The sequence below is a fragment of the Nerophis lumbriciformis genome, linkage group LG22, assembly GCF_033978685.3.
Source record: "Nerophis lumbriciformis linkage group LG22, RoL_Nlum_v2.1, whole genome shotgun sequence".
NCBI classification, from domain to species: domain Eukaryota; kingdom Metazoa; phylum Chordata; class Actinopteri; order Syngnathiformes; family Syngnathidae; genus Nerophis; species Nerophis lumbriciformis.
In genome coordinates this window covers 13298169-13320407 of record NC_084569.2, presented here as the reverse complement: position 1 = coordinate 13320407, position 22239 = coordinate 13298169, and the positions used below count along the sequence as shown (strand labels likewise).

General features: G+C 38.6%; 1 protein-coding gene across 5 annotated transcripts in view; it reads right to left on the bottom strand.

Moving 5' to 3' along the window:
- The window catches only part of arhgap44a (Rho GTPase activating protein 44a), a 124468-nt gene that overhangs the window by 47453 nt on the left and 54776 nt on the right, over positions 1-22239 (bottom strand). For all 5 annotated transcript variants that reach the window (XM_061974222.1, XM_061974227.1, XM_061974223.1 and 2 more), the window contains 11 exons: positions 21219-21330; positions 21062-21138; positions 17493-17607; positions 17356-17424; positions 17157-17238; positions 13120-13247; positions 7165-7276; positions 6869-6950; positions 3444-3524; positions 3253-3366; positions 3079-3170 (listed from right to left, as the gene is read on the bottom strand). In XM_061974222.1, the coding sequence (XP_061830206.1) occupies positions 3079-3170; positions 3253-3366; positions 3444-3524; positions 6869-6950; positions 7165-7276; positions 13120-13247; positions 17157-17238; positions 17356-17424; positions 17493-17607; positions 21062-21138; positions 21219-21330 (1064 nt within the window). The remainder of the gene's footprint in view (positions 1-3078; positions 3171-3252; positions 3367-3443; positions 3525-6868; positions 6951-7164; positions 7277-13119; positions 13248-17156; positions 17239-17355; positions 17425-17492; positions 17608-21061; positions 21139-21218; positions 21331-22239) is intronic.

Here is a 22239-nt window from a genome sequence, read left to right as displayed (position 1 = left end):
TTTTTTAACCGATTTCCGAACTCTAAATGGGTGAATTTTGGCGAATTAAACGACTTTCTAATATTCGCTCTCGGAGCGATGACGTCACAACGTGACGTCACATTGGGAAGCAATCCGCCATTTTCTCAAACACCGAGTCAAATCGGCTCTGTTATTTTCCGTTTTTTCGACTGTTTTCCGTACCTTGGAGATGTGTTGTCGGAGGGTGTAACAACACGAACACCAGTGGCCCAAAGATGCGAAAGTGGCAAGAAATTGGACGTTTGTTCCGCACACTTTACCGACGAAAGCTATGCTACGACAGAGATGGCAAGAATGTGTGGATATCCTGCGACACTCAAAGCAGATGCATTTCCAACGATAAAGTCAAAGAAATCTGCCGCCAGACCCCCATTGAATCTGCCGGAGTGTGTGAGCAATTCAGGGACAAAGGACCTCGGTAGCACGGCAAGCAATGGCGGCAGTTTGTTCCCGCAGACGAGCGAGCTAAACCCCCTGGATGTCTTGGCTCACACCGTCCCTTATGCCCCCGAAGATGATCAAGAGAAGAATATCGACCCTAGCTTCCCTGGCCTGTTGACATCAACTCCAAAACTGGACAGATCAGCTTTCAGGAAAAGAGCGCGGATGAGGGTATGGCTACAGAATATATTAATTGATGAAAATTGGGCTGTCTGCACTCTCAAAGTGCATGTTGTTGCCAAATGTATTTCATATGCTGTAAACCTAGTTCATAGTTGTTAGTTTCCTTTAATGCCAAACAAACACATACCAATCGTTGGTTGGAAGGCGATCGCCGAATTTGTCCTCGCTTTCTCCCGTGTCGCTGGCTGTCGTGCCGTTTTCGTCGGTTTCGCTTGCATACGGTTCAAACCGATATGGCTCAATAGCTTCAGTTTCTTCTTCAATTTCGTTTTCGCTACCTGCCTCCACACTACAACCATCCGTTTCAATACATGCGTAATCTGTTGAATCGCTTAAGCCGCTGAAATCCGAGTCTGAATCCGAGCTAATGTCGCTATAGCTTGCTGTTCTTTCCGCCATGTTTGTTTGTGTTGGCTTCACTTAACGTCACAGGAAAATGGACGGGTGTTTATAACGATGGTTAAAATCAGGCACTTTGAAGCTTTTTTTAGGAATATTGCGTGATGGGTAAAATTTTGAAAAAAACTTAGAAAAATATAATAAGCCACTGGGAACTGATTTTTAATGGTTTTAACCATTCTGAAATTGTGATAATGTTCCCCTTTAACAATGTTTATTACAGTAGTTGCAATTTGCAGTAATGTACAACTGCTCTGCATAATACAAACCCTAAAACCAGTGAAGTTGGCACGTTGTGTAAATCGTAAATAAAAACAGAATACAATGATTTGCTAATCTTTTTCAACTTATATTCAATTGAATAGATATTTAATGTTGGAACTGAGAAACAAATTTTTTTTTTGCAAATAATCATTAACTTATAATTTAATGGCAGCAACACATTGCAAAAAAAGTTGGCACAGGGGCATGTTCACCACTGTGTTACATGGCCATTCCTTTTAACAACACAACGTTTGGGAACTGAGGAGACCAATTTTTGAAGCTTTTCAGGTGGAATTCTTTCCCATTCTTGCTTGATGTACAGCTTAAGTTGTTCAACAGTCCGGGGGTCTCCGTTGTGGTATTTTAGGCTTCATAATGCGCCACACATTTTCAATGGGAGACAGGTCTGGACTACAGGCAGGCCAGTCTAGTACCCGCACTCTTTTACTATGAAGCCACGCTGTTGTAACACGTGGCTTGGTATTGTCTTGCTGAAATAAGCAGGGGCGTCCATGATAAAGTTGCTTGGCATCATATGTTGCTCCAAAACCTGTATGTACCTTTCAGCATTAATGGTGCCTTCACAGATGTGTAAGTTACCCATGCCTTGGGCACTAATACACCCCCATACCATCACAGATGCTGGCTTTTGAACTTTGCGCCTATAACAATCCGGATGGTTCTTTTCCTCTTTGTTCTGGAGGACACGACGTCCGCAGTTTCCAAAAACAATTTGAAATGTGGACTTGTCAAACCACAGAACACTTTACACTCTGCATCAGTCCATCTTAGATGAGCTCAGGCCCAGCGAAGCCTGCAGCGTTTCTGTGTGTTGTTGATAAACGGCTTTCGCGTCGCATAGTAGAGTTTTAAGTTGCACCTACAGATGTAGTGACGAACTGTAGTTACTGACAGTGGTTTTCTGAAGCGTTGCTAAGCCGACGTGGTGATATCCTTTACACACTGACGCCGGTTATTGATGCAGTATCGCGTGAGGGATCCATGGTCACGGGCATTCAATTTTACATGCAGTGATTTCTCCAGAGAACCTTTTGATGATATTACAGACCGTAGATGGAGAAATCCCTAAATTCCTTGCAATAGCTGGTTGAGAAATGTTCTTCTTTAACTGTTCGACAATTTGCTCATGCATTTGTTCACAAAGTGGTGACCCTCGCCCCATCCTAGTTTGTGAATGACTGATCATTTCATGGAAGCTGCTTTTATACCCAATCATGGCACCCACCTGTTCCCAATTAGCCTGTTCACCTGTGGGATGTTCCAAATAAGTGTTTGATGAGCATTCCTCAACGTTCTCAGTCTTTTTTGCCACTTGTGCCAGCTTTTTTGAAACATGTTGCAGGCATCAAATTCTAAATGAGCTAATATTTGCAAAAAATAACAACGTTTTCCGGTCCGAACGTTAAATATCTTGTCTTTGCAGTCTATTCAATTGAATATAAGTTAAAAAAAAAGGATTTCCAAATCATTGTATTCTGTTTTTATTTACGAATTACACAACGTGCCAACTTCACTGGTTTTGGGTTTTGTATATCCAACTTGCATTGAACAAAGAGAGCAGAGTCTACCAATTCCTTGTGTGTTAAACATATTTAGCCAATTAATCAGATTCTGATTCCGATGTACTAAAAAGTACCTGTTTTTGCATGGAGAAAAACATATTTGACTTATTCATGCTTTATTCTTGTCAATGTCTTTATGATTTCCAAACCCTTTAAACATATGAATGGATTCTTTGGATTCCCTCACCTCCAGGGAAGAACCAGTCAGCGTGTTGGATGATGGGCTCAACGATGCCGACAATCTGCAGAGACAGCGTGGTCATCATCTCTGTCATGTCTCTGCAAAGACGAAACCAACGGTCACAAAGTCTGACCAGCCACGTGGGAAAGCACGCGAAGACAAGTTGGGAAGGTTACATACGGCTCGGTGTGCGTCCAGAGTAAATTAGGGCCCAGGACGATGGCCATGTTACCCGGCGTCATCTTATTGGCGTCCTGATAGTCGCTCAGCTTGGCTAGGAATTTGATGAGATATCTGTTGCATTCAAGGACACGTGGACATTTAAAAGGGTGTTACAACAGCACGAACAGATCTTATAGGAGACGACTGACCTGAAGTTGTTCAAGTTATCTGTGGGCAGTTTCTCACAGGCTGCCATTAATGCTTTGAGTCTCTTGTCCATATCTTGAAGGCTGAGAGAAGGAGAAAGGGATTATACTTAGATACTGAGCATGTAGCGGACAACTCGGTCTCCTTAGACCAGGGGTCGGCAACCCAAAATGTTGAAAGAGCCATATTGGACCAAAAATACAAAAAAAAATCTGTCTGGAGCCGCAAAAAATTAAAAGCCATATTACATACAGATAGTGTGTCATGAGATATACATTGAATTAAGAGGACTTAAAGGAAACTAAATGACCTCAAATATAGCTACAAATTAGGCATAATGATACAATATGTACATATAGCTAGCCTAAATAGCATGTTAGCATCGATTAGCTTGCAGTCATGCAGTGACCAAATATGTCTGATTAGCATTCCACACAAGTCAATAACATCAACAAAACTCACCTTTCATGCTCAACGTTAAAAGTTTGGTGGACAAAATGAGACAGAAAAAGAAGTGGCATAAAACACGTCCTAGAAAGTCGGAGAAAGTTATACATGTAAACAAACTACGGTGAGTTCAAGGACCGCCAAAATTAGTAGGACAAAACGGCGCTCGCCAAATACTCGAATCAGTAATGAAGCATGTTTAATATAAACAGTGTGCTTTGTAACAATTAGGGAGGCTTGTGTCATGTTTGTCCTCCTACAGAAACCATATTAAAACAAAAAATAGATTTTTTTTCCCCCTCATCTTTTTCCAGTTTTCATACATTTTTTAAAAAGCTCCAGAGAGCCACTAGGGCGGCGCTAAAGAGCCGCGAGTTGCCGACCCCTGCATCCTCGCTCATCCATGCGGACTGGACACTGGCCGAGAGTTAGCGGGCGGCCGGGGGTGGAGTCGGCTCCCTTGGTTGCTTTGTTGGGTCTGCTCCTGTCATGTCTGCCATGCTCCCCCCCACCCCAGCAGACGATGGCGCGTAACACCGTAGAAGTCACCAGTGTTTTAAAAAAATGATGTTTTTGTTTGGTTGCTTGTCTATGCATGGTGCAATCGTGCGTGCGCAATGTATATTATTGGTTAATTGCACTGCAAAAAGTCAGTGTTCGAAAACAAGAAAAACAAAACAAAAATGAGGGGTATTTTATTTGAACTAAGCAAAATTATCTGCCAATAGAACAAGAACATTTGGCTTGTCAAGACTTTCCAAAACAAGTAAAATTAGCTAACCTCAATGAACCCAAAAATACCTTAAAATAAGTATATTGTCACTAATAACAACTGTACTACTATATGAGTACGTATTTTCTATTGTTTCATTGAAAATAAAACCGCAAAGTCCATTTGGCTGTCGTCTGTTTTAATATAAGACACAATTGTGTCAATGTCATGAAATTTTTTTTTCATGCTGGAAATAAGACATTATTACTTTAAAAAAGTACTTTTATACTTGTGAGTAGGGATGTCCGATAATGGCTTTTTGCCGATATCCCGACATTGTCCAACTCTTTAATTACCGATACCGATATCAACCGATACCGATATCAACCAATATATACAGTCGTGGAATTAACACATTATTATGCCTAATTTTGACAACCAAATAGGTATGGTGAAGATAAGGTACTTTTAAAAAAAATTAATAAAATAAAATAAGATAAATAAATTAAAAACATTTTCTTGAATAAAAAAGAAAGTAAAACAAAATAAAAACAGTTACATAGAAACTAGTAATTAATGAAAATGAGTAAAATTAACTGTTAAAGGTTAGTACTATTAGTGGACCAGCAGCACGCACAATCATGTGTGCTTACGGACTGTATCCCTTGCAGACTGTATTGATATATATTGATATATAATGTAGGAACCAGAATATTAATAACAGAAAGAAACAACCCTTTTGTGTGAATGAGTGTGAATGAGTGTAAATGGGGGAGGGAGGTTTTTCGGGTTGGTGCACTAATTGTTAGTGTATCTTGTGTTTTTTATGTTGATTTAATAAAAAAAATTAAAAATAAAAAATAAAAAAATAAAAACGATACCGATAATAAAAAAAAAACGATACCGATAATTTCCGATATTACATTTTAACGCATAATATCGGCAGGCCGATATTATCGGACATCTCTACTTGTGAGTGTTGATGACGCAGCTTTGCAACAGTTGATATTCTAGTTTCAAGCATGTTTTACTCAATATAGGTCATCAAATCTCAGCAACAAGCTGTAATATCTTACTGAGATCATTTAGGACCAAAACCCTTAAAACAAGTATAAGACTCTAACATAAAATATGCTTAGTGAGAAGAACTATCTTATCAGACAGAAAATAAGCAAATATCACCCTTATTTGAGATATTTCATCTTACTTAAATTTCATTTTTTTCAGTGTTGTTTTACTTTTGTAGCTATATGTACAGTCGCGATCAAATGTTTACATAGAACCACATAACTTTCCTCCAGAAGGTCTTATCTTTGTCCATGTGATGTCGGATGAAACGAAAAATTGAGCTGTTTGGCCACAATACCCAGCAATATGTTTGGAGGAAAAAAGGTGAGGGCTTTAATCCCAGGAACACCATTCCCACTGTCAAGCATGGTGGTGGTAGTATTATACTCTGGGCCTGTTTTGCTGCCAATGGAACTGGTGCTTTTCAGAGAGTAAATGGGACAATGAAAAAGGAGGATTACCTCCAAATTCTTCAGGACAACCTAAAATCATCAGCCTGGAGGTTGTGTCTTGGGTGCAGTTGGGTATTCCAGCAGTATAATGACCCCAAAAACATGTCAAAAGTGGTAAAGGAATGACTAAATCAGGCTAGAATTAAGGTTTCCCAAGTCCTGACTTAAACGTGTGGACAATTCTGAAGAAACAAATCCATGTCAGAAAAACCAACACATTTAGCTGAACTGCTCCAATTTTGTCAAGAGGAGTGGTCAACAATTCAAACAGAAGCTTGTGGATGGCTACCAAAAGCACCTTATTGCAGTGAAACTTGCAACCAAATATTAACATTGCTGTATGTATACTTTTGACCCAGCAGATTTGCTCACATTTTCAGTAGACCCATAATAAATTCATAAAAGAACCAAACTTCATGAATGTTTTTTGTGACCAACAAGTATGTGCTCCAGTCATTCTATCACAAACAAATAAGAGTTGTAGAAATGATTGGAAACTCAAGACAGCCATAACATTATGTTCTTTACAAGTGTATGTAAACTTTTGACCACGACTGTAGAAATGGGGATTAATAAAGTACTTCTGATTCTGATTCGTATTCTTATTCTGACCTTATAATACACTTCCGTATGATCAAAATAGAGCATTATTATCTCTGTAAATGCATTATTTTTCAAAACAGCTTTTGTCTCATTAAGTTGAGCAAGTGTTTTTATTTTTTTTAAGTTATAGGAATCAGAGACTCACTTGGAGGCCTGAATCCACTCGTCGTAAAGTTCAGTGGTCATCAGCGGCTCGGGGAGTTCCCGGAGGTAAGATTTGAGAGCCCCTGTGGGTGAGAGAAGTCGTAAAAGCTCTGGCGCAGCTGGCGCAGCTGCCATACTCCAAATTCCTCCGAAACACATTTGGTTGTCATTCATGTGTGACGTGCACGGACAGTGACATCAGAGCTTGTGTGGAGGCGATACTAAATTAAAAAGGCCTGTGCGCAGGTGGTGGTATCGTTGCCATAGCGATCCGTGATCGCTGTGGGTGTAGCTCACCTGCGATGGCGTGCGGGTCGGAGGAATACTCCTGCACATCGAGAACGCCGCAGTCCAGAGACGCTTTCAGCTTCTTCAGCTTGGAGGCTGATGGGGCCACTCTGAAGAGACCCTGTAAGCCAAGAAAACACTTTATTGTGTAAGAAGCCTAAACTTTCCCACAGATATGATAAACCATTTTACATAATCTAAGTTCGGCTTTTTAATGGTGTTCTAACAGTCAATGTGTCCCTAGAGCAGTGTTTCTCAAATAGTCGGTGGGAGCAAGCATAGATGTTCATTATTTGTGTCTACACTCTAGTATTCATGTTAGAACAATACAAAAGGCTGCAGCTAGGTGGAGCAGTGCTAAATTTAATTTAGAAAAAAATAGAATAGAATAGAAAGTACTTTATTGATCCCTGGAGGAAATGCAGCACCACAGTCTGCTCACAATAGACAATAAATACTATACAGCATTATTCACATGTGAATAATATAAATATATTATACATATATTCTACATTTAAGTGCAGTCAAGAAGGAACATATGCATCATACAGTCTGATGGCTGTCGGTTTGATACATGTTGTAATGAGAAACTTGTTACGTCTGCGGGGACGCATAGCTGCTTAGGTAGCGTTCCTTCCAAAACAGAAGACGAGCAGGAGTATCGTGGAGGTAAGATGAAGTATTTTAATAAATTAAACGCTAGACAAAAATACAAAACTGAGGATACTAGCAAGCATGGAGATAAAAAACACAAAATATCACCAAGGCTGAAAAAAAACGAGGAATGCTAGTGTGTACAAACTTACTATAGCATACTTGCCAACCTTGAGACCTCCGATTTTGGGAGGTGGGGGGCGTGGTTGGGGGCGTGGTTGGGGGCGTGGTTAAGAGGGGAGGAGTATATTTACAACTAGGATTCACCAAGTCAAGTATTTTATATATATATATATATATATATATATAAATATATATATATATATATATATATATATATATAAGAAAAACTATGTCAAGTATTTCATATATATATAAGAAATACTAAGTCAAGTATTTCATATATATATATATATATATATATATATATATATACATATGTATATAAATAAAATAAATACTTGAATTTCAGTGTTCATTTATTTACACATATACACACACATAACACTCATCTACTCATTGTTGAGTTAAGGGTTGAATTGTCCATCCTTGTTCTATTTGTCACTATTTTTCTAACCATGCTGAACGCCCTCACTGATGATGCATTGCTTTGTGGCACGCAAATTGTGCTTTCATCAAATGCACTAGATGGCAGTATTGTCCTGTTTAAGAGTGTCACAACATTGCTGTTTACGGCAGACGAAATGCTGTTGTTGTGTGTTGTTGCCGCGGCTGGGAGGACGTTAATGAAACTGCCTACCAATAAACCCACATAAGAAACCAAGAACTCGCCCTCGATCATTCTACAGTTATAACGTGATTGGGCAGGTACGCTGTTTATATTGTGTGCCTGAATTTCGGGAGATTTTCGGGAGAAAATTTGTCCCGGGAGGTTTTCGGGAGAGGCACTGAATTTCGGGAGTCTCCCGGAAAATCCGGGAGGGTTGGCAAGTATGCTATAGCGAGGAGAAAAAACAGGAGAACGTAAATGTTGCCTACAGCAAACATTGACCTAGCAACTATTGCTGGGTGACAGGAAACTATAAAGGGGAGTGATTAACCAAAACACCTGGTGGGAACACTAATTGCTAAACTAAGACAGGTGAGGAGAATCGGTGCCCATGGAAACCAACAGTAAACAGGGAAAGAGGGTGCACCCAGGAAACAGACTAAAACAGAAACATTACCAACATAAATCATGCCATGATCCGGGTAACGGATCATGACAAAACTGGAAATATGTGACGCATCAAGTGTTGTCCCGGTACCAAAATGTATTTCGATACTTTTCTAAATAAAAGGGACCACAAAAAATGGCATTATTGGCTTTATTTTAACACAAAATCTTAGGGTACATTAAACATATGTTTCTTATTGCAAGTTTGTCCTTAAGACAACTTGTCTTTTAGTAGTAAGTAAACAAACAAAGGCTCCTAATTAGTCTGCTGACATATGCAGTAACATATTGTGTCATTTTCCCTTTTATTATTTTGTCAAAATTATTAAGGACAAGCTGTAAAATTGGATTATTCATCCACTTGTTTATGTACTGTTAATATCTGCTTACTTTCTCTTTTAACATGTTCTATCTACACTTCTGTTAAAATGTAATAATCACGTATTCTTCTGTTGTTTGGATACTTTACATTAGTTTTGAATGATACCACAAATTTGGGCATCAATCCGATACCAAGTCGTTACAGGATCATACATTGGTCTTATTCAAAGTCCTCCTGTGCCCAGGGACATATTTTCTGACTTTATAAACATAATATATAAAAAAAAAAAAAATGAAAATAAGATTTTGTGATGCTAATCATAGTAGTGTCGACGGGATACGCTCCTGTACTTAGTATCATTACAGTGGATGTCAGCTGTAGATCCACCGATGGCGTTTGTTTACACTGTGACGCCGGTGAGCTACGGTGTGTAGTGAAGCATGTTTAGCTATTCTTCGTCCTGCAGGGATGATACTTATAAGAAACTTACTTTATTTGTTGCCATGGAGACGAGGATTTAGAAGTAGCTAAAACACTGCAGACTGCGGCTGGACTTTAGCCCCAAACTAGCTGGCCATGTCTTAAAGCACCTCTCCCTGAGGGCGTTTCAGTGTTATAACTTCACCTTTATCGTTAGTTTTTAAGCCAAAATGCGTCCGTTCTCCCTTTTCTGTCTACACACTGTGTCTGTACTACTGTAACGTGTCCCACTCCTTGATGTCACGTTGTCGTGAGTGATATTTAGTATGGCGTATTGTATATTGGACAAATAATACTTTGTATACTGTGTGTAAAAAGTGGATAAAGTAGCGCTTGTTGGAGCCATACACTCTGTCAGAGACTGGTACAACGGTTCATTAGCATTAAAGCCACAGACACACAAAACACTTACTACAAGTATGGCTTAAGATTTTGGTCACACGCTTCAAAATACACTATTGTTGGACCCGTAAGACTTATTTAAAATTGTTCAAAACTACCATATGGGACCTCTTAGATGAGCTCGGGCCCGGCGAAGCCGGCGGCGTTTCTGGGTGTTGTTGACAAATGGCTCTCGCTTTGCATAGTAGGTTTTAACTTGCCCTTACAGATGTGGCGAGTAACTTTAGTTACCGACAGTGGTTTTCTGAAGTGTTCCTGAGCTAATGTGGTGATATCCTTTACACACCGATGTCGCTTTTTGATGCAGTAGCGTCTGAAAGATCAAGATCCCTAAATTCCTTGCAATAGCTCGTTGAGAAACGTTGTTCTTAAACTGTTGGACAATTTGCTCACGCATTTGTTGACAAAGTGGTGACCCCTCGCCCCATCCTTGTTTGTGAATGACTGAGCATTTCATGGAAGCTGCCTTTATACCCAATCATGGCACCTAGCCTGTTCACCTGTGGGATGTTCCAAATAAGCGTTTGGTTAGCATTCCTCAACTTTCTCAGTCTTTTTTGCCACTTGTGCCAGCTCTTTTGAAACATGTCGCAGGCATCAAATTTCAAATGAGCTAATATTTGCAAAAAATAACAAAGTTCCCAGTTTGAACTAGGGATGTCCGATGATGGCTTTTTGCCGATATCCGATATTCCGATATTGTCCAACTCTTTAATTACAGATACCGATATCAACCGATACCGATATCAACCGATATATGCAGTCGTGGAATTAACACATTATTATGCCTAATTTGGACAACCAGGTATGGTGAAGATAAGGTACTTTAAAAAATAAAAAATGAAATAAGATAAATAAATTAAAAACATTTTTTGAATAAAAAAGAAAGTAAAACAATATAAAAACAGCTACATAGAAACTAGTAATTAATGAAAATTAGTAAAATTAACTGTTAAAGGTTAGTACTATTAGTGGACCAGCAGCACGCACAATCATGTGTGCTTACGGACTGTATCCCTTGCAGACTGTATTGATATATATTGATATATAATGTAAGAACCAGAATATTAATAACAGAAAGAAACAACCCTTTTGTGTGAATGACTGTAAATTTGGTTTTTTTTGGGTTGGTGCACTAATTGTAAGTGTATCTTGTGTTTTTTATGTTAATTTAATTAAAAAATTTTTTTTTTTTTTAAACCGCTAATATACCGATAATAAAAAAAACGATACCGATAATTTCCGATATTACATTTTAACGCATTTATCGGCCGATAATATCGGCAGACCAATATTATCGGACATCTCTAGTTTGAACGTTAAATATCTTGTCTTTGCAGTCTATTCAGTAAAGTCTGGCTTTCAGCTAACTTCCTGAGCCTAAATGAAGATAAAACAGAAGTTATGTTGTTCGGTCCAAGTCGCTCTCCCTCCCCCAACGTTGACCTCGGCACTCTGACCCCGTATCTCAGCGACTCTGTCACAAACCTGGGGGTAAAGTTTGACTCAGATTTTAAATTCGAAAAACAAATCAGCAGCGTCGTTCAAAAAAGCTTTTATCAATTACGCCAAATAGCCAAAGTGAAACCGCTTCTATCAAGACATGATCTTGAGAAATTAATCCACGCTTTTATCTCGACTCGTCTTGACTACTGCAATGCCCTGTATGTTGGCATTAGCCAGGCCTCCCTCGCCCGCCTGCAGCTCGTGCAGAACTCTGCTGCTCGTCTGCTAACACAGACCCGCAGACGTGAGCACATCACCCCTATTTTAGCGTCCCTTCACTGGCTCCCTGTGCGTTACCGAATACATTTTAAACTCCTTTTATTTGTTTTTAAATGTCTAAACAACCTCGCGCCAACCTATCTCTCCGACCTCCTTCAGCCTTACTGCCCCACCCGATCCTTAAGATCAGCCGATCAGCTGCTGTTGACGGTCCCTGACACAAGGCTGAAGCTTAGAGGTGACAGAGCTTTTGCCGTTGCTGCTCCCAAGCTCTGGAACGACCTACCCCTGAGTGTTAGACAAGCCTCCTCTCTTCCTGTTTTTAAATCTCTCTTAAAAACATACTTTTATTCCATGGCTTTTAACACTGAGTGATATCCATCCTGCAATGGCGCCCCATAATACACCTGCTGTGATCCTGTTTTTATGTTTTTATGTTTTTATTAATTCTATTTTAATTATTTATTTTTTATCGTGTTCTGTTTGTATTGTGTTGTGTTTGCTCGGTACTCGTTTTATCTTTTAACCTGTTCATTGTACAGCACTTTGGCTACCCCTGTGGTAAATTTTAAATGTGCTCTATAAATAAAGTTGATTTGATTTGATTTGATTATTCAATTGAATATAAGTTGAAAAGGATTTGCAAATCATTGTATTCTGTTTTTATTTACCATTTACATAACGTGCCAACTTCACTGGTTTTGGGATTTGTATATAAAACTTGCAAGTGAGACTCGAGAAGTGTAAGAAATCAAGATATAACTACTGGACAGCAAAGTTAAAGTTATCAGCTCACTGTTAAATGGTAAAAAAAAAAAAAATTGAATTTATCATTAAACAAATTAGCATTTATTAAAGGGGAACTGCAGTTTTTTTGGAATGTTGCCTATCGTTCACAATAGTTATGAGAGACAACGGTGACTCCCATTAGCCACATCTTCCAAGCATTTTTTATCATCTTTAAACATTTTTTGCAAAAAATAACAAAGTTTCTCAGTTCGAACGTTAAGTATCTTGTCTTTGCAGTCTATTCAATTGAATATAAGTTGAAAAGGATTTGCAAATCATTGTATTCTGTTTTTATTTACCATTTACACAATGTGCCAATTTCACTGGTTTTGGGTTTTGTAGTTAACCCACTTTCATCTTAGAACTTCCCAAAAACACAAAAATGCTCAGAAAAATTAATATTGTTGTTATCTACCTCCTCTTGCATGCCACACTCCAGCAGCATGGTGACACAGGCTTCAATGGGGAAGGCGATCTCTCTCCCGCTAATGTTCAAGTGCTCCTCTAGAGACTTGCCGAACGATGGCTTCTCCACCCACGCCTCTGCAATGCAGAACCGCAACAATGCTCTTCAGTTTTGTTACGTCATTATTTAGACAGTAGGACAGTATTTTTTCTTCTACCCCAAGCATGTCAGAGCTTAACTCCCCGTCCCTCACACAAACCAGTGACCTCATGTATTTAAGAGTTGGGTGCGTTTCCTAACAAAAAATTGACGAATGTTCAAATCCAGAAAAGGTTGTATGCAAAAGAAAAAAATCAGACGTATTAAAATCCAAGCACATTTCTTTTTGCCCAATCACAGTTCAGTAAGAGGCCCTTTTTTCCTCATGTTTCCAGTAAATGACAGATAGATTGTAAGACAGTCATTACTCAGAGAACTGAAAACAAGCTGAAACAATAAAGAAATGGTCGGGTCAGGAAGGCGTTGAAGAAGAAGATGGAATTGCATGGTGATAAATTGCCGGTGATAAATTAATGCTGCACTCATACTTGCCAACCTTGAGACCTCCGAATTCGGGGGGAGTTGGTGGTAGCGGGGGGTGTATATTGAAGTGTCCCGGAAGAGTTAGTGCTGCAAGAGCTTCTGGGTATTTGTTCTGTTGTGTTTATGTTGTGTTACGGTGCAGATGTTCTCCCGAAATGTGTTTGTCATTCTTGTTTGGTGTGGGTTCACAGTGTGGCGCATACTTGTAACAGTGTTAAAGTTGTTTATACGGCCACCCTCAGTGTGACCTGTATGGCTGTTGACCAAGTATGCCTTGCATTCACTTATGTGTGTGTATAAGCCGCATATATTATGTGAATGGGCCGGCACGCTGTTTGTATGGAGGAAAAGCGGACGTGATGACAGGTTGTAGAGGACGCTAAAGGCAGTGCCTTTAAGGCACGCCCCCAATATTGTTGTCCGGGTGGAAATCGGGAGAAATTCGGGAGAATGGTTGCCCCGGGAGATTTTCGGGAGGGGCACTGAAATTCGTGAGTCTCCCGAGAAAATCGGGATGGTTGGCAAGTATGGCTGCACTCCGTTTGAAAAAAGAATCGCAATGATACATAAAACTTTAGAAGAGGTGGCGACTCGGATTACCCCCCAATATAAATACAATATGTGTAACTTATAATAAAATGTGTTCATTTAGTACTGGGGTCAGCAACTAGCGGCTCTTTAGTGCCGCCCTAGTGGCTCCCTGGAGCATTTTTTTTTAAAAAGGATTGAAAATGGAAAAAGATGGGGGGGGGGGGGGATAATACAATCAAACGCAACAGTTTGTTTACATGTAAAATCTTCCACTCCTTTGTCTCATTTTGTTCACCAAAAGTTTTATGCTGTGTGTGAATGCACAAAGGTGCGCTTTGTTGATGTATAGAGTAATGCTGACGTCTCACAGTCAACGTCACCAACACAAGAACTGTCAAACAGCTTAGAAACATGATTAATGAAAATTAATAAAGAATTATTTTGTTTTAAAATGGGTCTTAAAAAATACATTACCAGGGAACAGGTTTTATCTAGGCCGAAATTTTCGAATGAAATAAACAGCTGTTCTAAATGTGTCCACTAGATGTCGCAATAGCAATTATTTGTATCTTTGTAGATGATGCTACATACTGTATGTAAAAAAACAAAAACACATGATGTTAGTACATCAGTCAAAAAAAAATGAGCAAACTACATAAATGACATCCTGTAATTTGATTTTGATATGATTTTTTTTTTATCTTGATAGATTGAAATGTAACACCAATGAGTTGACTGATGAACATTATGACATCATTTATTCAGAAAGTATAAATAACGACAAATAAAGGTACAATACTGTTAACCGCAACATGTAAGAGTAAAAAAAACCAACAACATTATGATTTGTATATTTTCAGAATGTGCTTGTTCTATGTTTAAACAAAGAAAACAATCTGAAGTTGTCTTTATTTTTAAGTTATCGTGCCGTGATTTTACCAGTCCGGCCCACTTGGGAGACGATTTTTCTCCATGTGGCCCCCCTGATCTAGATAAACTAATAATCACTATATACAAAGTTCCTGTACCACCAAGTTTGTTTCCACCATGCAATGTTACATTAAAAAAATCAAGTAATCTTTTTGCCGGTGTCTGAAACATCCTGGGCGAAACCTTCAGAATAAAAGCACATTCACAACTTGAATTGCCGACCTTTAGTTTTGTCTTAATGTGCTCTCAAATTTTAACATATGACTATTTATATCAACAATTAGATATGTTTCTGTTTCTGTTGGGATTAATAAGGTATTTCTGATTCTGATTCTGATTCTTATATTCAGGGTCGGTCTGTATGATACAATATGTACATTTTATGTACTGCATACAGTAATTCAATCGCCTAGTATGGATGATACATAAAACATGTTAATGCACAACATTGCATTATTGCACAATATGCATACTAAGTGCTTTCAATTTGGATATTCAAACCAGCGGTTGAGCCCTATTTGTGCAACTAATTAAGCTGCAGAAAGCAAATTTCATCCTAATGAGGCAGTTGTACGGCAAATCCGGGGCGGCTAATTCTATTACTTTTGTCAGTGAGATGTTGCTGCTGGTGCATAATCAGGGTACATATTGACACACACACAGTCTTGTATTTGTTACCTTCTTGAGACCTCTGAAAAATGCCTGCCTCTTTAGGACCAGCCTTTCTAGATATATAAAGATCTGTATTTACAACATTAATAATATATACATAGTATGCACACATAAAAAAAGCTTGTTGTGAAAAATGAGTTGGAATTTCACAAGAAAAAGGTCACAATTTCACAAGAAAAACCTAGAATTTTGGTGGTATTATAATAAAAGTCGTAATTTTACTCAACGCATTTTAAAATTTTACAAGAAAAACTGAACATTTGTGCAATGTTATGATAAAAGTTGGAGCTTCACTCAATAACAGTCGCAATTTTACAAGGAAAGCTTAAAATGTTGGCAATTTTATGAAAAGAGTCGTAATTTTACTCGACAAAAGTCACCATTTTATAAGAAAACTAACATTTTGGCAATATTATAATAATAATCGGGATTTTCCTGGTAAATTTATGACAAATGACATAATTTTACTCAAAAAATGTCACTATTTTACTAGAACAACAAAAAAAATTGGCAATATTGGGATACAAGTCAGAATTTTATATGACAAATGTCACCATTTTGTATTAACAAGTAATCATTTTACATAAAAAAAGTAATAATTTTAAGTAGAAAAGTAATAATTGTATGTAAAAAGTAATAATTTTACATAAAAAGTAATAATTTTACATAAAAAAATAATGAGTTTACGAGAACATATTGCAATATTACAGCAACAGAAAGAATATGAGAAATTGTTCCCAATTTTATAAGAAAAAAGTCGAGACATTGTGAGAAAAAAAGACTGCTTTTAGTTAAAAAAAAAAAGTTTTTTATGTTTTGTTTATAATTGCTTTTTAATCTTCATTATTTACTTCAAGTTATTACAGTATGTCTTTATTCACATATTTACTTTATTTTTTTCTATTAATTTTGGCCAATGGGGGCGCATTTCAATTTCTTCCACACACTTGTTATTACATATGTTGGCCAGATGGGGAGCAATTCAAATTTTTACACACACTTGTTATTTCATATGTTGACCAGAGGGGGAGCACTTTTAAAACCGACACACAGTCAATTTGAAAAATCCCTCCTTTTTTGGGACCACCCTCATTTTGATAGATTTCATCACCAGGGGTGCAAATGAGACATTCTCTATTAGATACAATGGTTTTCCGTATTGGGACCATGATTTATGTCCTAACCTATTTCACCGGTCCTCATATGGAAGCTACTTTCCTTGTTGATGTCTCAAGAAGGGTAGACACACACGCGCACACACACACACACACACACACACACACACGCACACACACACACACACACACACACACACTGAGTGTATGTCTGACCTTGGTGCGCTTTAATTTGGGGCAGGATGTTGTGAAGAATCTCCAATGACTTCCTGTGGTATTCCGCCTGTGTTTCTATCAGCTGTGGACGGGAGGAAAGAGAGCGACTATGAGCAATTGTGTACATCCAGAGAGATGCAGAGTATTTTCCCACTGCGATCACAGCTGTGAACATATAGTGCGCTGGTGCAGTACTTACTGTCTGGAAATAATTTGCATAGTCTATTTCTTTGGCCACAAAGCTGTACATATCTGCAGACAACTGATCCTGAAACAAAAAATGCCTCAAGCTTAATAGAATGTTCAACTTGAGACTGTAACATATATTATGCCGACCCTGCAAATCTCCATCCGAGTGGCTGCTTCCTCCATCTCCTCTCGAAGCGACTCGGACTTGGTGCCGGGCTGCAGAGTGCTGGGGTGGCTGGACGACTTGGACGACTGATGGTATCTGTGAGCAGGAAGTCAGCGTTGTTGCTCTTAGAAATTTTCACAATATTTAAAATGCGCTGTAACTAATTGTAAAAAAATCTCTCCAGGCCAAGACTGAAATTTGGATTTGTGTATGTAACCCTTCTGAACAGCTTGCACACAAAAGTGAGACATTTTGTCAAAACACGCACTGCCACTGTGTAGGAATGGGTATTGTTTACATTTAAACTACCCCATTTTCCGGACTATAAGGCGCACTTAAATTAAGGCCCGGGGGCCACATGTGGCCCGTTAAGTATTTCAATCTGGCCCGCCGGACATTCCCAAATAATCTTTTTTAGATCTTTAAGATGGAAAGTGTAGCTGCCATTATGATGTGCAGTCATGTTTTCAGATGACCGTAAGTCTTGAACTATGCAAAGTATTTCAATGGTTGGAATCTGCGCTTTTGTATGATATACTAGTTACTATGGTAATCTAATTAGTTACTATGGTAATGAATTAGTTACTATGGTAATCTAACTCACAGCAGCTCAGACGAGGCACCAAGCAGTGTGGGTGGGGAGAGTTTCCACAGAGTGTCAGCCTGAAATGTGGGTGTCAGGGACAGACGTGGAAGGAGATTTTCACAACAAAGTTCTAAAGCTTAGTGATATATAAGATTGTATATTGTATTTTTACGCTTTGTGTTCATATTTCGCAGTTTGTCGCATTTTTGTCGCGTTTTTCTTGATTGTAAAATATGTTGTCAATATTCAGTGTTTTATTGTTCATAGAAAAATTTAAAATTCCATTCCGTTTTTTAAGGCGGTCTGTCAAAACGTTTTTAGCATTCAATCAGACATTATTGTGCGGTTTTGTATTAGTGTAGTAAAAATAGATATACCGGCCCTTGCACACATTTCTTTCTCTAAATTTGGCCCCCCAGTCAAAATAATTGCCCAGGCCTGGGTTAGAGTGTCCGCCCTGCGATCGGTAGGTCGTGAGTTCAAACCCCGGCCGAGTCATACCAAAGACTATAAAAAATGGGACCCATTACCTCCCTGCTTTGCACTCAGCATCAAGGGTTGGAATTGGGGGTTAAATCACCAAAAATGATTACCGGGCGTTGCACCGCTGCTGCCCACTGCTCCCCTCACCTCCCAGGGGGTTGAACAAGGGGATGGGTCGAATGCAGAGGACAAATTTCCCCATTGGTACTTTAACTTGAACTTAATGATCATGCCGATTTTGAATGCCTCATATTCAAGTGAATGACGGGCATTCTTAGTCAACAGCTATACATGTCACACTAAGGGTGGCCATATAAACAATGCCAACACTGTCATAAATATGTGCCATATTGTGAAACCACATTTCAGGAGAATATTTTCACCGCAACAGAACAAATACCCAGAATTCCCTGCAGTATCAACTCTTCCGGGACGCTACACTATTTTATTTGGTACATGGTGTAATGATAAGCGCGACCAGTAGATGGCAGTCAAACATAAGAGATAAGAAAATATAGAACATTACACACGGCGCTCAAAAATCCCTGCTTGGCACTCATCATCAAGGGTTGGAATTGGGGGTTAAATCACCAAAAATTATTCCCGGGCGGGCCACCGCTACTGCCCACTGCTCCCCTCACCTCCCAGGGGGTGAACAAGGGGATGGGTCGAATGCAGAGGACAAATTTCACCATTGGTACTTTAACTTGAACTTAATAATTATGCCGATTTTGAACGCCTCATATTCAAGTGAATGACGGGCATTCTTAGTCAACAGCCATACATGTCACACTAAGGGTGGCCGTACAAACAACGCCAACACTGTCATAAATATGTGCCATATTGTGAAACCACATTTGAGGAGAATATTTTCACCGCAACAGAACAAATACCCAGAATTCCCTGCAGTATCAACTCTTCCGGGACGCTACACTATTTTATTTGGTACATGGTGTAATGATAAGCGCGACCAGTAGATGGCAGTCAAACATAAGGGATAAGAAAATATAGAACATTAGGGACGGCGTGGCGCAGTGGAAGAGTGGCCGTGCGCGACCCGAGGGTCCCTGGTTCAATCCCCACCTAGTACCAACCTTGTCATGTCCGTTGTGTCCTGAGCAAGACACTTCACCCTTGCTCCTGATGGGTGCTGGTTAGCGCCTTGCATGGCAGCTCCCTCCATCAGTGTGTGAATGTGTGTGTGAATGGGTAAATGTGGAAGTAGTGTCAAAGCGCTTTGAGTACCTTGAAGGTAGAAAAGCGCTATACAAGTACAACCCATTTATTATCATTTATTTATATTACACACGCGCTCAAAAATCTATCAAAATGTTTTTGTAGTAAATGTTTTAGTGCCATTTCTAATATAAAGTAGTGTAAAGTTCTTAGTTAAGCGCTGACACCTTTTATATTAGCTACTTCTCTTTGTTTTTAATGTCTATTTTCTATTTTCTGCTGGAATTTACTCTATATCTTTGCTGCAGCTGTCACTTATACTGTAATATCAGTATATGTAATATACTGTACATATATTATGTAAATATTACGTATATATGTTATATTTTATATCGCTATATTTAGCCTATTTATACCTGCATTGTCCTTTCCATCCTTACACTTTCCATCATTGTAACTGAGCTACTGTGTGGAACAATTTCCCTTGTGGATCATTAAAGTTTGTCTAAGTTTAAGTCTAAAGATACCGGTGTCGTCAGTATACATTATTCACCTAAGGAACTTTAGTTATTAAAATAAAACATTTTTGTTTTAATATATTTTCTGTAGGAGAACGAACATGACACAAACCTTCCTAATTGTTAGAAATCCCGCTGTTTATATTAAACATTCTTCACTGACGAGAGTATTTGGCAAGCACCGTTTTGTCCTACTAATTTCAGCGGTCCTTGAACTCATCGTAGTTTGTTTACATGTATAACTTTTTTCGACGCTGCCACATAAATACGTGTTTTATGCTACTCTATCGTTGTCTCATTTTGTCCACCAAATGTTTTATGCTGTGCGTGAATGCACAAAATGTGAGCTTTGGTGATTTTATTGATTTGCTGGAGTGCTAATCAGGCATATTTAGTCACAAGCTAATCAATGCTAACATGCTACTTAGGTTAGCTGTATATATTGCATCAATAAGCCTGGTTTGTAGGTATATTTGAGCTCATTTAATTCTGATTGGATACAAACTAAAACTAAAAACAACAGCACTGGAAGGAGCATAATATAACATGATGAGAATATGAATACTTTTAGATATTTAGGGAAAGTAAATTAAAAAATAATTGTATCTTTAATTATGACCATGATTTCTTGTTATGTTAGGCCATCAGAGACGGCCCACCACTGTAAGAACATAATCATTTAGTAAAGCACTTTTCAAAGTGTGAGGTGTTTTTAGAGCTTGAAAAAGTAAGAAAGGGTATACAACAACAACAGTGGTAGTAGTTAGTAGTAGAAGATGTCCTTCACCTTCCACGTGCCGAGTCCATGTCCAAGACGAGCTTAGCTAAGTGCTTTCTTTGTTTCTGTATGTTAGGAATGTCCACCTAAGACGGAAGAATAGGATGATGTTATGGTTCTGGATGAGACGTGTTAAAAGTCGATGCATTAAGCGGCTTTCACCGACCTCAGCAAGAACGTAGAGCGGCTCGACCACATCCCGCTCTATCTGGAACTCAAAGTCGATGAGCTCCTGTGCCAACTTCTCTTCCGTCTCCCCACACATATTCAGCATCTTCCTGTTTGGAGTAATCGAGTACAATTCAACTCTGATTGGCTCAATATTCTATACATAAGCCTGTGCAGGTGTGATTTGGCACACGAGGCTCAAATCTTGTGGCTTGTTAATATTTTTTTTCCCTGTTTAATGACAAGTTAAATGACGTCAGTGTAAAAGGGGACTATCCAAGTACAGTTGATTGTCCACCCATTACTCAAAAACTAATTGATATTATAGGAAATGATTGCCAGATTCATTTTCAGGAGCATAAAATACATCAAGATCATTTGTTAGTGAAATTTCAGTCACCTGGACGCTATTGATTTGTCATACACTGCAAAAACTGAAATCTAAGTAAGATGAAATATCTCAAATAAGGGTGATATTTGCTTATTTTCTGTCTGATAAGATAATTCTTCTCACGAAGCAGATTTTATGTTAGAGTGTTTTACTTGTTTTAAGTGTTTTGGTCCTAAATGATCTCAATAAGATATTACAGCTTGTTGCTGAGATGTTATGACCTATATTGAGTAAAACATGCTTGAAACTAGAATATCAACTGTTGCAAAGCTGTGTCATCAACACTCACAAGTATAAAAGTACTTTTTAAAGTAATAATTTCTTACTTCAAGCATGAAAAAAAAAATAATCATGATGCCGAGCGCATATCATTATGTCAAGATAATGGCACTAGCATTTACTTAATTTAAGAATATTTTTCAACATATTGAGCAAATAGGTCTCTTTTTCAGTGGCCTAGTGGTTAGAGACCGGGCTTTCTGCTCCGCATTTCCCAGTCTGTGGAACGCTCTCCCTGACCACCTGAGAGCACCACAGACTGTGGATGCTTTTAAAAAAGGCTTGAAAACCCTTCTTTTTAAAAAAGACTTTTTTTTTTAGATATACAGGTATGCATACTAGTTCTAGC